The sequence below is a fragment of the Dipodomys ordii genome, unplaced genomic scaffold (assembly GCF_000151885.1).
Source record: "Dipodomys ordii isolate 6190 unplaced genomic scaffold, Dord_2.0 Scaffold228, whole genome shotgun sequence".
NCBI lineage: Eukaryota > Metazoa > Chordata > Mammalia > Rodentia > Heteromyidae > Dipodomys > Dipodomys ordii.
The window spans coordinates 1,553,021-1,570,544 of NW_012267444.1; the positions used below are offsets into that span (position 1 = coordinate 1,553,021).

The 17,524-nt window shown below is 37.9% G+C and overlaps 2 protein-coding genes across 3 annotated transcripts in view; both read right to left on the reverse strand.

The window, feature by feature from the left end:
• Msh4 (mutS homolog 4) overlaps nt 1-9,632 on the reverse strand; it is a 62,907-nt gene extending 53,275 nt beyond the window's left edge. The window contains exons 1-5 of the mRNA XM_013035882.1: nt 9,392-9,632; nt 6,986-7,168; nt 3,973-4,133; nt 1,953-2,063; nt 367-482 (exon numbers count right to left, since the gene is read on the reverse strand). Coding sequence (XP_012891336.1) covers nt 367-482; nt 1,953-2,063; nt 3,973-4,133; nt 6,986-7,168; nt 9,392-9,632 — 812 coding nt within the window. The remainder of the gene's footprint in view (nt 1-366; nt 483-1,952; nt 2,064-3,972; nt 4,134-6,985; nt 7,169-9,391) is intronic.
• A 1,097-nt stretch (nt 9,633-10,729) lies between these two features.
• Rabggtb (Rab geranylgeranyltransferase, beta subunit) lies at nt 10,730-16,847 on the reverse strand. 2 transcript variants are annotated; one of them, XM_013035884.1, is made up of 9 exons: nt 16,789-16,847; nt 15,451-15,558; nt 14,381-14,578; nt 13,943-14,048; nt 13,165-13,217; nt 12,931-13,041; nt 12,406-12,531; nt 11,704-11,853; nt 10,730-11,435 (listed from the first exon to the last, which is right to left on the reverse strand). In XM_013035884.1, exons 1-9 carry the CDS (start codon nt 16,789-16,791, stop codon nt 11,295-11,297), a joined length of 996 nt encoding a protein of 331 aa, XP_012891338.1. In that variant the 5' UTR covers nt 16,792-16,847; the 3' UTR covers nt 10,730-11,294. The 2 variants fall into 2 exon arrangements, with proteins under 2 accessions (XP_012891338.1, XP_012891339.1); XM_013035885.1 differs by lacking the exon at nt 14,381-14,578.
• Nucleotides 16,848-17,524: the final 677 nt, after the last annotated feature.

Below are 17,524 nucleotides of genomic sequence, written 5' to 3' on the forward strand. Positions count from 1 at the left end.
AAAAAAAAAAAAAAAAAGGAAAAAAAAGAAATGGTTTCAAATGTGTCTCACTTCTGAGACTCTACATACTTCAAGTACATTGTAGCTACTAGTGCTTTTCACTACCAAGTAGAGTGAACTACGATCATTAGGACAATAAACTTGAGTAATTTGATGAGATTCTATACATATTAATTTATCAGTATCTACTTTGTGTATAAATATCAGTTAATTGTGTTATTATTTCAATCATTAGAGTGTTTATTATGAACCAAGCACTTTTCTGTATGTCAGGAATACAACAAAGAGCAGACAGATTTTTTTTTAAATCCCTATCTTGTGAAATTCACACTGGAGCTTTATCTCTTTCCATAAATAGTAACTCACTTGGATTGAACTTCCATTATGACAGTGCTGAATTCTGCTATACATAATTGTTCAATGTACTCCAATCCTTTTGTCTCATTGAAGTATTTCCTCTGGATAGTTGTGAAGTTAACATTCTAGAAAGAGTTTTTAATTTCAAAGTAATCTTATGCGTGTAATTCAAGTGCTCTAAATTTTTTTCATATACACTAAATTCTTCTGTACAATCTACAGATAAATATTGTATAATTTTTAATATGTTCAACATTTAAATAAAAATTTTCAAAATTTATAAAAAGAATGGATATCTATCTTGACAGGTGAATTATAGTACAAGGTAGCTCTCAGACTTTACTCTCATGAAATTTAACTGCAAGTTAGATGATGTAATAAAAGTTAAAGATGAAAGTTTTTATTTTACAGCAATATCATATTGGCTCTTACAATAAGTTTTGTATGTGCTAATATAATTGAGAAGGGACAGATCTTTCTACTCTGATAGTTATAAAAATGAAAATATCAATTCACTGCAGGGACAGAATCTATCAAACTACAGACCTCCCAGCTACATAAGTCAACAAGTTTCCCTTTCTGTTTGAATTCCGTTAAGTTTCTGCTAGGTCTTTTCTGCCAAAAGACTAAGAAGGCTAATCAAAATAATAAAACCAAAAGTTGGAAAGGAATACTTAATATGGGTAATGAAAGGAAATGTGAGGCCAATAAATAAAAGAGAACAAATAAGAAAACTCGTGTGATAATGAGATAATTGAAATTAGAATAGAGACAATTTTGGCAATGAGTTAAAAACAGCTAGACAATGTAAGATCTTTAAGAGCACCACAAGATACTTTGTATAACAGCAGATACTACATAAAGAATAAGCAAGGCACTTATTGCATCTTAAATCTCAGTTTGGTTCCAAATACGATAAAATTTAAGTCTACAAACATAACAAAATATTGTGTATTCTGAGGAACTACTCAAACTGCAATGCTGCCTACTATGTTTAGAACCCAAGTGCTTTTCTACAAGGCACAGTTGCTAGAGGAAAAGATTAATTTAGTACATTAGAAGAAAAGCCCTTATTGAGAAGGACAGCATTTTTTGGAGAGGGTTCTATAGCTCTAACATTTCACAATCCCACAAATGGAGGATAGACTTGCAAGCTAACTGTGGGGCAGTATATGTTACAGAGAAAGTTGTAATATAGATGAAATTACCTAAAGGAAAAAGCATTTATTAATAGCTTCTGTCCCTTATGAGAACCTCAATTTCAACTTGTCTGACAGCAGAGTAGTTTCCAGAAAGCTATGACTAAGGAAAATGCTTTTTCTACTTGTCTGTTCTTTATCTATGCTGAGAAACATCCTTATTACTTCAAATATTTTTTCCTTTTGCTTAAAGTAGATCAAGGGTACCAAACCAAGGATGTGAGTAATCTAACATTTCTATTACCTGTTTTAGTAGTATTTTAATTTGAATTTACATTTATTGAGCATTTCAGGACTTTTTATAGTTACTCAAGCTATTGCTCTTTACAATATAATATTTCAAAATGGATTTTAAACAAATATTGAATCTTACTTTTGAAAACGAAAATCATTTACCTTGAAATTTTCTGTGATCAAAGTAAACAACTTGGTTGAATTTCCCACAACACATGCAGTATTCGACATTATTATTTCCAAAGGTGATAAAATTTTCAGCTTAGTGATCACCTGAAATTGTTCAATCATTTTGTTAAATGTAAGCTTAGCATAGTCTCTAAAAGTTCTGTATTTTTCTGAAAGTACTTAAATAATTCAAAGATAAAATCACAACAGTCCTAATTATAGACTTTAGATGGTTCATGTGATGATAAGCATACATTTCTATATAACTAAAAATAGAAAAGACTATCATAAGCAAACATTATTTTATACTCACACTAGTTTATAACAGCCTAGACACAAGAATTTGAATTTACCAAATACATATTCCCAAATTAAGATTTTTTAAAATAAATTCTTCTATTTATCTCCATGAAAAATTTAAAATGTCTAATACAATCAGTATTCCATGCTAATACAAGTTAGAAATGGAAATGAACGGAAACACAGATGAGAAATACTTACCTCATGCCTTAGACTGACTTTTTACAAAATAAGGTATACTTTTTAGAGCTATTTTCAGCACAGAAACTCTTTGTCTAACAATTTTATTTTTTTCATTTTCTTGCGAAATTACACAAAAATTGTAAAATACTCAGAGATAATGTATGATGTCAATATTTATAATGAAAAATTGTTAGGGAAAGGAAGCCTATGTAATGGTCAGTGATGAAGGAGAATCTGAGAAAAACAAACAATAAAATTTCTTAGAACATATGTTATTATATTTTTAAGTGTCTAAGTTAGATCAAACAGCTTTTTAAAATAGATTAGAAGAAAGGGAAATAACAAAATGCTGAAATAAGGATACAGATTGACCCATTGTAACAATGGGATGCACAAGATACTATTTTGAAAATGAACTTTACAACTTCAGGGGAGGAGAGAGAAAGGAGTTGGGGCGGTGGGGAGAGAAAGGATTGTAGGGGGGAAAAAAGGAGAAGGTAACAGTGCTCAATAGGAAATGTATTCATTACCTTACTCATGTAACTGTAACCCTTCTGTATAGTATCTTTACAATAAAAAATATATAAATAAAATAAAATAGATTAAGAGAAGACTACCTTTACCTAATAGTTCACAAAAATTTCCATAACAATAAGCCAGTGACCTAAAACCATGAATAATATAAAGGGAAAATAATTGTTAGTTTGGGTTTTTGTTTTGTTTTTGCCAGTACCAGGGCTTGAACCCTGGGCCTGGGTGCTATCCCTGGGCTCTTCAGTTCAAGGCAAGAACTCTACCACCTGAGCCACAGCCCCACCTCCAAAAATAATTGAAGTGATGGTAACAAGTAGAGATACTAAATTATCTCTGATCTAAGATACTAGTTTCTCACAACTCTAGAAAAATAAAATAAAAATACAATTTCAGTGTAAACAATCCTCTGGAAATAGGATTATCACATACTTCATCTTTGAAATGAGTCTGGGAATACTTAAGTTGAACTTATCAATGCTGAGAAAATTTCTTATTACCTAAAATATTTCCTTTTGCTTAAAGTGTATCAAGAGTGTCAAGTTAAGTATGTGGATTCTCTATCATTTATTACTTATTTTAGTAGACTTTTAGATTAGAATTTATATTTATTGACTACTTTGTGGCTTTAAATATATCATTATTCAAACTATTGCTGTTTATAATTTTTCAAAAAAGATTTTAAACAAATAAATCCTGAATGTTACTTCTCAGACTGAAAATCATTTAACTTCAAAGTTTCTGTGATCATAGTGAATAACTTGGCTGTTTTAATTTCATAAATTAATATTAACAGTAACTTTGAGTATTCAAATAAGACAGCTTATATGTTTAGGATAAAATATATTTAACAACAAAAATCAGGTATAAAATAGGTTTAATTTAATGTAATGTAATCATACTGGAACATATAACTTTAAGTTAATTAGCAAAGCATGGACATGGATATCTGCAAACTACACCAGAGGATGAATCATTTTTTAAGGTTGTTGGGTCTTACCTTGGCATAAGTTGTGTTGTCTGCAAACTGAGATAATATAATCTGTGGGCTTTTTAAGTCAATGCTTGCCATTCCTATCTCACCTCTGGCAAGTCCTCTTCCTTCAACCACCGCTACAATAACTGATGGAGAGTGTGCAGAAACTCCAGAAGAGGATGTGGCTGTTAAAAAAAAATTAAATAAAGAAAATAACTAATGTAATCACTTCTAATTCTAATTCCTTCACATTAAACTATACATCTTTGGCGTGGGGGAGAGGGAGAGAATGGTGAAGGGGGCAGTGAGGGGGGGGAGATGGAAAGTGATGGTAAGGGGAAACAAAGGAGGAGGCAACAATGCTTGATAAGAAATGTACTCACTACCTTGCCCATGTAATTGTAACCCCTCTATACGGTATTTTCACAATAAAAAAATAATGCTGAAGAAAAATACACTTCAACAAGCAGAATAAAAATAACTCATCTTTATCTGTACACAAAAATCAACCTGAAAGGGACTGAAAAGATCAGAAACTATAGAACTATTAGCAAAAACATAAAGGAAATAGTACATGGCGTTCATCGGCAAAGAAACAGATGGATCTAGATCTGAAATATACTAAGTGAAGGAAACCCAGCCCAGACAGATATAAGGCACATGTTTTCTCTTATATGTGGATCTTAGAAATAAAATATAAATAAACTTTCACATAAAACACATACTGGATTATTTGCATATATGCATGATTAAACTGACTGAAGGATGGTCTGTGCAGGAGTGAAATTCCATGGTTTCACTACTTTAAACAATTAACAGACAGTTTAACAAAATGAATATCAGGAAGCTGAACCATGTTTTGAAATGGGAGGGGGGCAAATGGTGGTGCCAGATGAATGGAAACAGAATTATGGACCAATATAGTCATAACACTCAAGGTAAGTATGTGAGAAAGGAAGTAGGAAATGATGTGACTGGTGGGGGAAGGAAGAGGTGAGGGAGACAATGATTGAAGGGGTGATGTAATCAGGATACACATAATGGACATGTTTAATTGTAACCCCTGTGTACTAGTTGGAGATTAAAAAATTCTACATAATACTATTTTGGATAAAGACTTTAGATACCCAACAATAGCACCAACAGACTATAGTTCAGGCCCTACTACTGACAAAAAAAAGAAAGAGAAACATGAGGGAGGGAGTAACAATGTACTTATTGCCTTACTTATGTTACTGTAATCTCTCTGTATATCACCTTGACAATAAAAAAATCATCAAATTATTCAGTAATGAGAATATATTTTGAAAAATGTTTAAAAATGTTTAAAGCCAAGCACTGATGACTCACACTTGTAATAGTAGTTACTCAGGAAGCTGAGATCTGAGAATAGTGATTGAAAGCCAATTCAAGCAGAAAATACCCTGAAACTCTGATATCCAATTAAGCACCAAAAAATATGAAAGTGAAGCTGTGGCTCAAGTGGTAGAGTACTAGCCTTGAACAAAGAAGCTGAGGGGCTGGGAAGTTGACTCAGTGGTAGAGCACTTGCCTTGCATGCCTGAGGCCCTGGGTTCGATTCCTCAGCACCACATAAGCAAAAAGAAAAAAGCCAGAGGTGGCGCTGTGGCTCAAGTGGTAGAGCACTAGCCTTGAGCTGAAGAGCTGAGAGATAGCGCCCAGACCTAGAGTTCAGGCCCCACAACTGGACCCCCCCCCAAAAAAAAATAAAAAAATAAAGAAGCTCAGGGTCAGCACCCAGGCCTTATGGGTCAAGCCCCAGGACAGGCACAAAAAAAAATAAACAATGTACAAAATATTTGAAAAATTGAGTTGTTCATGCAAGTATATTAGTGCATTTCTGTAGTACCAGCACTAAGGAGGTTGAAGCAGAAGAACTGTGAGTTCCAGGACAGCCTAGGCAATTTAAGTGAGACCCTGTCTCAATACAAGAAAATAAAATTTTTAAAAAGATGGTGAGAGCATAGCTCTCATACTTTCATAGTATGTACAAAGCTCTGAGTTCAATCCTTAGTATCAGAGAGGAGTTAATATTAACCATATAATTAAGCAACCATTGCTTAATTGGTAATAAATTCTGGAAAATGTATCATTAGCCGAATGTATCACTGTACAAACAGTATAGAGTGTGCATTTACAAACCTAGATAGTAAACCTACTGTACACCTAGGCTATAACATACAGCCAATTGCTTCTAACCTGTACATGTTACATGTTACTGAGCTGAATATTGTAGGTCATTAAAACACAAAGGTCATTATTTGTACTGACCTTGTATTGCCTAATAGTAGTTTCATCATAATTTTAAAGTACTATTAGTCAATAGGAACTTTTCACCCAAAAAAAAAAAAGTAAAGTAAAAAGCTGGCAGTGGAGCTGTGGCTCCAGTGGTAGACAGCTTTGACCAAAAAAACCAAAGTTCAAGAACAATGCCTAGGCCCTGAGTTCAAGCTCCAGGACCTACACACACATACATACAAAATAAATAAATAAAAAATAAAACAACCCAAACTTTCTCTTTCTCATGCTTTTCTTGTCAGATGATTAAAGTAAAGCAAGACTGAATTTATGAACAAACATTATTAAATATTTGAGCTGGGTGCCAGTGGCTCACACCTGTAATGCTAGCTATTCAGGTGGCTGAGACCTGAGGATCGTGGTTTGAAGCCAGACAGGGCAGCAAAGTCCCTGAGACTCTTATCTTCAATCAACTATAGAAAAAGCTGGAAGTAAAGCTTTGGCTAAAGTGGTAGAGTGCTAGCCTTGAGCAAAAGGAGCCCAGAGTTAAAGCCCTAGGACTGGTGGGGGTAAAACAAATGTGGAGCTTTATTAATCTAGCCCCAAATTATAATTATATATGAGTATATATATATATGTATATATACATACATCTTTCAATCATTGATATCAGTGAAAGATAACACCAAATGAACTTAAGCACCCTAATTCATAATTTACAGTACAGGACTTTAAAATTTCAAAAGAACACCCAGGTTAATCTTTCAGTCATTTTTACCAGAGTGTCCTATTTGTGGTGTCCAATTTTTGTAACCTGATCTTTGAGGATTTCCAGCAGTCAATGGAGTTTTAATCACTTGTGGATAATTAGTGTCTTGTGCAGAAGATGAACTTGTACCAAAAGTAAAATTGGATGGAACTCTGTTTGCTGCATAGGATCTTTTGCTTCCCAAGTTTGAGCCTAAATTTGAAAAATGTAAGCATTAAGGATTAGAATTATGAAACACCTATAATTTATTATGTTCACTTTATATAGAATTGTTCTTCCAATAATGATTTTCAAATACAACACATTCAATAACTCAAAAATTTGTATTAAAATATGCTAATATTTTTCTAAAATATGCTCCTACAAACTCCCTGAGAGCTAGGCGCCGGTGGCTCACGCCTGTAATCCTAGCTACTCAGGAGGCTGAGATCTGAGGATCATGGTTCAAAGCCAGCCCAGGCAGGAAAGACCATGAGACTCCTATCTCCAATAAACCACCAGAAAACCGGAAGTGGCGCTGTAGCTCAAGGCTAGTGCTCTACCACTTGAGCCACAGCGCCATTTCTAGTTTTCTGAGTGGTTTATTGGAGATAAGCAAGCGCCTCACAGATTTTCCTACCAGGACTGGCTTTGAACTGTTGTCTTCAGATCTTAGCTTCCTGAGTAGCTAGGATTACAGGCGTGAGCCACCAGCTGACTGAGCAAGCAGTTACTTTTTTTTTTTTCCAGTGGTGGGGTTTGAACTCTGGGCCTGGGCGCTGTCCCTCAGCTCTTCAGCTCAAGGCTAGTGCTCTACCACTTGAGCTACAGCGCCACTTCCGGTTTTCTGGTGGTTTATTGGAGATAGGAGTCTTATGGTCTCTCCTGCCCAGGCTGGCTTTGAACCGCGATCCTCAGATCTCAGCCTCCTGAGTAGCTAGTATTACAGGCGTGAGCCACCAGCACCCGGCTGTTTTATACATTCTAAGATTCTCTATTCATGACACAACTTAAATGTACTCCAGATTCTTATTTCACTGTCTCCTGAAGTTCCTTTCTTTCTCTTTCCTTCCTTCTTCCTTTCCTTCCTTCCTTCCTTCCTCCCTCCCTCCCTTCCTTCCTTCCTCCCTCCCTTCCATTTTTTTTGGTGCCAGTACTGGGGTTTGAACTCAAGGCCTGCACTCTTGCTTGGCTTTTTCACTCAAGGCTGACACTTTATCTCTTCAACCAAAACGTCACTTCTGGCTTTTTTTTTTTTTTGGTTGTTTCTACCCAGGCTCAATTGTTTGACTTCAGCCTCCTGAGCAACCAAGATTACAGGCCTGTGCTACCAGCACCCAGTTCTTAACTTTCAACTGACAGATACCTTAGACTCAAATATTCATCAAATTGTCTCTCGTCAGCTCCTTAACCTGATTATCAGATCACTTGGTTCTTGTAAATATAGATTTCAACACTTCATTCTTCACATATAAATTCAAAGTTAAATCTTTTTTGGGGGGACGGGGGTGATGCACTACTTGTGGAAGGGCTCTATCATTAGAGCCACACCTTAGTCATTTGGCTTTAGTTTCAGAAAGGGTCTCAAGCTTTTTGCCTGGCCTCAGTTTGTGACTTTTATCTCTGCTTCCCAAGCAGCTGGGACTACCTAAGTTACCCAGTACACCTGCACCTCTTGTTTTTTTAAAATGTGTTGAACACACCCTCAAGAACTTAATTTCTAAAATAATAACTATACTCATCTAGAATAGAGGAAATGTTCAACTTAATCAAATTTCATCTTACCCTAGGGTCTTGATAGACTAAAATCCAGGAGCCCAACCCTCAGCTATTTTTTTGAGGGGGGGGGTCCAGTCGTAGAGGCTGAACTCTGGGCTTGGGCACTGTCCCTCAGCTCTTCAGCTCAAGGCTAGCGCTCTACCACTTGAACCACAGCGCCACTTCCGGCTTTTTTCTGTTTATGTGGTGCTGAGGAATCGAACCCAGGGCCTCATGCATGCGAGGCAAGCGCTCTACCACTGAGCCACCTTCCCAGCCCCTCAGCTAACTATTTCTATCAGCAAACTTATCCACAAACGAGGCAGAACTCAGCCAGGAACCATCTCTGTCTTGTCATGAAACAATATTAGAAAGTAGTTTTAGGCTGAAGGAGGGGAGGGTGCTGGTGACTCCCGCCTGTAATCCTAGCTATTCAGGAGGCTGAGATTTGAAGATAGAGTTTGGAAGTCCGGCCAGGAAAATCTGAGACCCTTCTAATAAACTACTCAGAAAAAGCTGGGCTTGGCGCTGTGGCCCAAGTGGCAGAGCGCTAGCCTTGAACCAAAAGCTTAGGGACCGTGCCCAGGCCTCAGGAACTGGCAAACACTAAGAAAACCCCACAACGTGGAAAGGCACCCATTTTCGTGGCCCTCTCCTGCCCCCACAAGCCCCGCTTGCCTCGCGGGGGCCAGGCCCCGGGCGGGCGGCTGCTGCTGCTGCTCCTGTCGGCGACCACCCCCGACGTGACCCCAGACGTGCCGGGCGGGCTGGAGGCGGCGGCCGAGGCCCAGGCCGGCGCGCAGCTCTGAGGGCTCTCCTGGAGCCCGAAATTGTAGCGCGGACCTCGCAGGTACGCCTCTCCCCACAACGGGGAAGCTGCAGATGAAAGGGAGATTGATGACAGCTCTGGTCTGGACATCCTACCAAACCGTCAGGAACAAAAAGTTTCCAGGCCTTTCTTTGCTGTGTAGGGGCGAAGCAACGCCACTGGTGAAAATGGCGGAAGAGGACGCACCACGCAGGCGCACCAAGCCATCCCTCCGCGCAGGCGCATAAGCAACTCTCCACACTATGCAAATTTGTTCTGTAGTAGTCATCGCATTACACATGAACCAAGTTACAGTACACCTCAAGTCTGCAGGTATGTAATTGCAATCTTTCTGGGCCTACCAAGGATGACCTAACTGGCAGCCCGGTAATTCTCACAGCAACTCCTGAACTGTGCAACAAAATGCGTTTGAGGGCATGTTGCAGACTGAACATAGGGTCTCACGTTGAGCTGTACAATCTTCCTCATTCTGATTTTTAAACAGATCTTTATCATTGTGCACCCAATTTTTTACCTTGGGGATGGAGGGGAGGTCTTATGACCAAATACAAAACTGGTCTACAGACTATTATAAATTAGCATGGACATGGCTGACCATCGACTAGTGATGTCAGTTTCCAATACTTCCAATTTCCAGGACTATGGTTTCAAACAGCACAGTTCTATGCTTGCTAACAGGAACACTGCATGAAACTTTTATATTCCCCAAATATAGCAACACAGGCACCAATTTACTGGAGTTGTCAAAATCTAGTTAATAGGATTAAACTTCTGAGTACTGCTGTAAAATATTCCTGGGAATGGACGTTATAGATAAGCCATGGGCAGCAGTTTAAGAAAGTTGGTGCAAGCAACAGGAATAATGAACCAACCACCACCTACCTTAGCAGATCCTGTTATGTCATAGGCACCTGTCACCCTGGGTCCAAACAAAATGTTTCAACAGGTTAAGTGACTCAAGCCAGATGTGTAAACATCCCAATGAGTTGCTAGTATCTTTTAAAAGTGATGTAATCTCTTAAATAAAGGTGGCAAAAACCTTGAAAAAGGTGACTACAGAAGAGTAAATAAATACAAGTATTATCTTTTTACAATGTTTTATTGTACATGAAGAGGCTGCTAAGTAGGAAAATATCTTTAAGTGTACAAATAACCATGAAGGAAATGTGCATAAACACAAATCAACTCTTTCTCTTTCCCCCCAAGAAATCTACAAAGGCACCACAAACTCAAGATTCTATTTCCCTTTCTCTAACAGCCTGAAACCTACCCATTGGCATTACAAAACAGCCAAAAAGGACAGGATGACCTGATTTCCAAAGTAGCATAAGAATCTCTTGAATCCTAACTTGATCACACAGAGCTGCTTCTAAAATTCTAGGAATTGACTTATGGATAGTTTTTTCTTCAAACAAACCAATACACTACCAATACACTACTGTCATAGGACCTAGAATTAGGAGCACATGGGAAAGAGAACTAAAAATAAATCTTATTTTAAATTGTTTACTATAGAGACAAAATAAACAAAAATTCCAAATAGAAATTAAGAATTAAAGTAAAAAGCTGAAAATACAATACAAGCCTTTATATTACAGTACATATAATTACATAATTTATTAAAATTAATTTAATACATCAAAATATAATACATAAATACTAAGAGTAGTCACTTCTAGATTCAGTAAGTACTTCAAATAGAGAAATGTTGAGATTGCAAAACTATATTAAGCATTTTTCCCACTGATGAGTCTAGTTCACTAGTTCAGGCTGAACATTCACCCTGCGAAGCACTTCTTCAGGCATGCAAAAGACAGGACTAACAGGTTTAACCTGTTCTTCCCCCAACAGTGACAATCCAGCAATTCCAAATAATGTATGAAAAGGATCCACCTATAAAACAAGCACAGTTTAATTACAAAATGAAAATCTCTGATATAATAAAAATACCCTGTTCTGAAATTTCATCCAAACCTCATTATTAGACACAATGAGGAATTTCTGTAAATGTCATGTCCATTCATATTTGAAAACAAAAGTTACAAAAAAAATAAACCTGATCAACTAACTATATGACAGTACCTAGAATCAGGTAGGTACCAGCAGCCCTAGGGTTGTGCAAGTGGTAGTGCATAGTTAAAAAACTGTCAAATATACTTGCCATATCTCCTGGCCTGTCTGCAAAACCTCCAGTTTCTTCATCTTGACATGCTAAAATGAAACTTCGAAGCTTCTCTCTATCAATCCAATGAAGTCTTCCAATGATCTTTAAGGAAGCCAATACCCACCAGGAATAGCAAACATCTGGTAACTAGAATGGGAAAGAGTCACAAAAAGTTGTCACATTATTACCTTAGGTTTGAGGAATATTTTGAGTTAAAACTAAGTACATTTCATGCTCAAGAGATTTACTGGAAGCTGGGTGCTGGTGGCTCCGGCTGTAATCCTAGCTACTCAGGAGGCTGAGATCTGAGAATCACGGGTCAAAGCCAGCCCAGGCAGCCAGACCATGAGACTCTTATCTCCAATAAACCACTTGAAAACCAGAATTGGTGCTATGGCTCAGGCGGTAGAGCCCTCGCCTTGAGCTGAAGAGTGCAGGGAAGCCCCACAACTGACCAAAAAAAAAAGGGGATTTACTGGATTTTGAGTTCCAGGTTAGCATGTGATGAGACCCTGCCTCAAAAACCAAAGATATTTAAACCATCTGTCTTTCTGAGTCTGGTTTATCTGTTTCTTTAATAGAGATGTGTAAAGCTCAGTAAATTTTCAAGAGCCATGTTGCTTGCAATGTGAAGGTAAGTTTTGCTCACCTAAGGTCAGAAATTTAGAGGTGCAGAAAGAATATTTTATGAAATATTACCTTCTCTGGCCTTCCATTGAGTCCACCTGAGGGTAACTGTCGTTCACAGAGCCACCAACCAAGTAAGTCAGAATTTACTTGATGTAATTGACTTGTAATTGCCAGGAATCCTGTGCAACAATAGATCTAAAATTAAAAATATAAAACACACATGTAGATTGATTCCATGAAAATAAAAGATTAAAACTTCCTCAAATTTCTAAAATCCCATTTTGCATTTCAAATTTCTATTATCATCCAATTACAAATTTGAACCCTGAGTATTTGTACAATATTCTCTGGCACAAACTAAGATGACTCAACTCAGGGTAGGAAAGGTTATCTAACTGATGAGACTACTTATATTTGCTTGGGTCAGAGATACCATGCATATATAAGCTACCTATCTAAGAAACTTGCAATTATTAAGCAATAACCCTACTTTTGTTGATTTCCTTCATTGATATTTAATGTATAACTCCAGTTACTATTAAATACTTAAAGATATGTCATCAAAACTGACAAGTACATTTATGAGGTAATTACCTGTCCAGCATGAGATTCAGAACCTGGCCGGCAACCAAATCCACCATCAAAGTTCATACAGGACAAAACAAATTCAATTGCTTTTTCTACATTAATGGCATCGAGCTTCCCCTATAAAGATAAGATCAGGATGGGGTCTAGTTTAAAATATATAGTGCTTGCCAAGAATGTGGCAACACAATGGTTTTTGTTCCACTGATGTCTGATCATTTCAGTACGATATTCAAATCTTACCAATAGTGCCAAAGTTGCCACCGCACAGAAGGAGAATCTTGTATCAATTTCGCCTGAAAGAGATCAATGGCATACAGATTACCATGGGGTTAACAGTAAACTAGAAAAATTTATATAACCACATACAATTCCCAATAGTTTAAACTTTTCCATTAAGGTAATCATGAGAAAAGCTATACAACTGAATATATTATAAATGTTAAATATTCAAGGAAATATAATCATATTCCCTTGAATTGCTATTATTAAATTAGCTAGGAGTGCAAAGAAAAAAACTAGAAGGACTAGCCAGCTTTTAATAATGCAAATAAACTTACCCTATTTTACAAAAGTAGATTTTTCACATCCCATGAAGCAGCTGGTCTCTCTGGTCTGTACTTTGTTCACTCCTGAAGCAAAGATCATCTACATTTATCATACAAAACTGTACTCCCTCCCTCCACTCAAATAATCAGGAATTTAGTCAAACTTTGTTTTGTCCCAATCTAGCAGGTTTCTTTCCTTTCAGAAAAAAAAACACCCTTTTGTTCAAAACTATCAAATACTGGGGAAAATTTTCACCTACCTTATCTTTTAGACTGGGCCCTTTGTTCCAGTGCTCCTGTATGCTGGTATGTAACTACCACAGGGCATGCTGGAACCTCCAGCTGACCATTAACTCCAGTCAGACCAGCTGCTTTAGTGGGATCTGAAAAGATGAAAAACTTAACTTGGTTACTACCAAGGTTATGACATTTAATACTGAGCTTTGGATAGCATGAACTAAAATTGATCTTACCCCAAACATCTCCAGCAAAAGAACCATCTTCTTTCTGTAGACTCTGAACATACTCCACCACTTTATCGATGTCAATAACATTAATGCTATCATACAGAGTAAGAATCTGTAGGACAAATATACTACGGTAAATAGGCCTTCAAGAACATAAATGATAATCTATTTATTCTGTAAAATCCCTTTATTCCGTAAAAACCTTAATCATAAGCAATTTCAGTCACTTGGCATTAGAAGCTACTCACTCTAACTTACTACCACATGGGCCTCCACTAATACCAAAATTAATATCAAAGCTATATATTGAACAGAAAGTTACCCTGCAAGGTCTCAGTATTATTTTAAAACTTACATCAAATTTGCATTCAGTTAATACATGCCATACCATCATTGACCTTGTGGGGGGAGACTTCACTGAGTCATAACAATTTAAAACCTTACCTGGACAGCACTAAGAGTGTACAAAAGATGAGGATCGTGTCCAATACTGGCACTTATTCCACCACATTCATGTTGACATGACTTAATAAATGTCAGTATTTCTTCTCTATTCATGCGATCAAGCTGGCCCATGAGATCCATCACTGTCAGGCCCCAATAGATGCCACTCATTCTCAAATACTCAGACATACAATATTCCTATAAAATAACAATTTCCTAAATGTGTCAGTTTGAATTTATGATGGGTTATAGTCAATATATATAATTCTAACTCAAAAGTAGTATAATTTAATTCATTTGTGGCTGACAATTTAAGGGAGGCTTTAGTTGCTCCCAAGTTGAACCCTATGCAAACTCAGGAAACAGGCTTATTGAAGTTTCAACAAGTTATCACTTACTTTATATCAGGAAGTATTGTAGATGCTAGAATACTACATTGATTAAAATGTTCTAGGTTTTTGAATCAGTACTTTTCTGCAAACCCAAACTGAATGGGCAGCAGATAAAAATGTTAGACCCCGTCAAGATTTCAATCTTCACAAACTCATGGTCTCTAACGGAGCATAAAATATAGGTTATAAAAACAAATCTAACATTTAGCTTAAAAGTTAAAGTCACGTAGATCTTCCCCAAGTTGGGGAATTCAGCTGATGGGCCAGCACAGAAGAAAACACCGAAGTCAGGGGAATTGCTTTATTACTCCCTAAGACTGTCTCAAATGGGTTTGAGCTACTAAGGTAACACTTTTTCAAGGTCTCAGCGTAATTCTAGAGCTAATGTGTTATTACACATCAGTAAACAATTCAGATAATACATGCCAACACATCATTGACCTAGAAAGTATTACCCCAGCAACAAAAAGAAATCCGAAAAATCTTTGTCTATAGTTTATTGGTTGATTCTGACTTATCTCCAATTTCATAAATACAAAGTGAACCATCATACTAAGCCACATCAGCATTTTCAGTTCTCTGCATGGATACCACTTGATGAACACAGGACTTCAATACTGCCCTCATGCTTATTTTATACCTATACTAGTAAGTATTTCAACAGTAAATCATACGCACATAATCATCTTTCTTTGAGCCATAGGACGCGATATAGTCTGCATGTTTCTCCAGTAACAGTGTGTCTGGTGCATCTGACTTGATAGTAACATCCTTCTGTGGTGTGCCCTTTCAAAATAAAAACATTTCATCAATGTTTACCTCTTAACACTCGGCCCCTTATCATACATTAAGTATAGATCAGAATTTATGCTCCATTTTGTCACTTAGAAGTATCTAGCTAGGGGGCTGGGAATGTGGCTTAGTAGTAGTGTTTAACTATCATGCATGAAAGCCCTGGGTTCAATTCCTCAGTATCACATAAAAATAAATAGCTGGAAGTGGTGCTGTGGCTTAAGTGGGAGAGCTAGCCTTGAACAAAAGCAGCTCAGAGACAGTGCCACAGTGCCAGGCCCTGAGTTCAAGCCCCAGCACTGGCAAAAAAAAAAAAAAAAAGCTAGTGTACTGGCACAAACCCCAGCTATCAGGAAGCTGAAGCAAAAGGTTTCAGTTCTTCAGTTCACTATCAACCCAGAGTTTCTCTTGAAAAAAAGCCAACTATCTTGCCAAAAGGAATTTAAAACATCTCTCACGATATTGGTCACAATATTGGTAATTTTCAGGTCTCAGAGTAATTCTAGAGCTAAAGTGGTATTAATCAACTTTAGATTCAGAATACATGCCGGCTCATCATCGACCCAAAACTTACCATCGTAGTCTGTTTCTCTGTCACATAATTAAGGGAGAAACACCACAAAACACCAAGCTTACCAAACTGGGATATGTATGAAGTTGGCTTTCTAAGATTGGCTAATCCAAAACTTTGTAAAACCTGCTACAACAAACTGAGGTTTTCAACTATTAAGTGGTCCCACGAGCTCTATCTTCAACTTTTAATCCGAGCCTGCAGTTGCCAAACCAACCCCCTTCCGACCGATGCTCAAGGGCTGCTCTCCTTCCCGTGACTACCTACCACCAACAATATTTAAGTAATTTCCTATAGACCAGTGATTACCCACCAAACAGTTAAGACACGCAAAACTACATCTTCACCCACTGGTGAAGATGTATGTACACGCACATACGCATGCATGCACGAACACATGTGCCTGTATGTACAGAGGCGACAGAGGCCTAGGAGGAGGAAGTCTGGGTAAGACGGCAGCAGCCATGCTGCCCGCGAGGTCTGCAGAAAACGCTGAGTAACACTTCACCCTCAGCTCAGGAAACCTTCAAGCCCCGCGTCTTGACCTAACCATTCCCCAGTGTTTGTCAGCCAGTTCTACAGTGAGGATGGCCGCTCAACGCTAGTCTGGCTCACCCATCCGAGAGAAGGCCCCAAAACACACGTACACTCACCATGTCTGGAACCGAAAAGACAGAAACCGGGAAGGTTCAGGGTAGATTTAGGAGCCGCGCCTGCGCAGAAGCAACCACGAAGGCCCCCTTCCCCGCCCCGACAGGGTTGCCCACGCTCCTGCCTGAAGGACAGACGGCCCAGTGACCGCCTAGGACCCCGCCGGCTGCTTATAGGCGTCTTTCGTGCCTGCGCCGTTTTCCTTCTGCCACAGTCCTAGTTTCTCGATCTTAGTTTGAAGAAACTTTTAAAAAGTGCTGGTTCTGTCTCGAGTCTCTTTGTACTCGGGAGATCTGAGATGCCGGCCACTCAATACAGTGCTTGCTGGTGTAATCAGTACTGAGTCGATCTTTTAAAAAATTAAAATGATTAATAATGCTGCGATAAACGTAGGAAAAGTGGGATTGCTGGGTCAGAGGGGAGCTCTATGTGGAGTCTTTTGAGGAACCTCCATACTGCTTTCCAAAGTGGTTGAACAAGTTTACACTCCCACCAATGCAGTAAGGTTCCCTTCTGTCCACATCCCCTCCAGCATCTGTTGTTGTTAGAGTTCTTGATTTTTGCCATTCTAACTGGGGTGAGGTGGTATCTCAATGTTGTTTTGATTTGCATTTCTTTTATGGCTAGGGAGGTTGAGCATTTCTTCATGTGTCTATTGGCCATTCTTATTTCCTCTATGTTTATCGCAGCATTATTTACCATAGCTAAGATATGGAACCAACTCAGATGCCCCTCAGT

What these genes read in the sequence shown, in the direction of transcription:
- Rabggtb (XM_013035884.1), bottom strand. An exon ending in ACACTCTTAGTGCTGTCCAG is followed by an intron (nt 14,049 to 14,380) that starts GTAAGGTTTTAA and finishes TTTGTCCTACAG; the next exon opens with ATTCTTACTCTGTATGATAG. An exon ending in TTTTGCTGGAGATGTTTGGG is followed by an intron (nt 13,218 to 13,942) that starts GTAAGATCAATT and finishes GATCTCTTTCAG; the next exon opens with GCGAAATTGATACAAGATTC.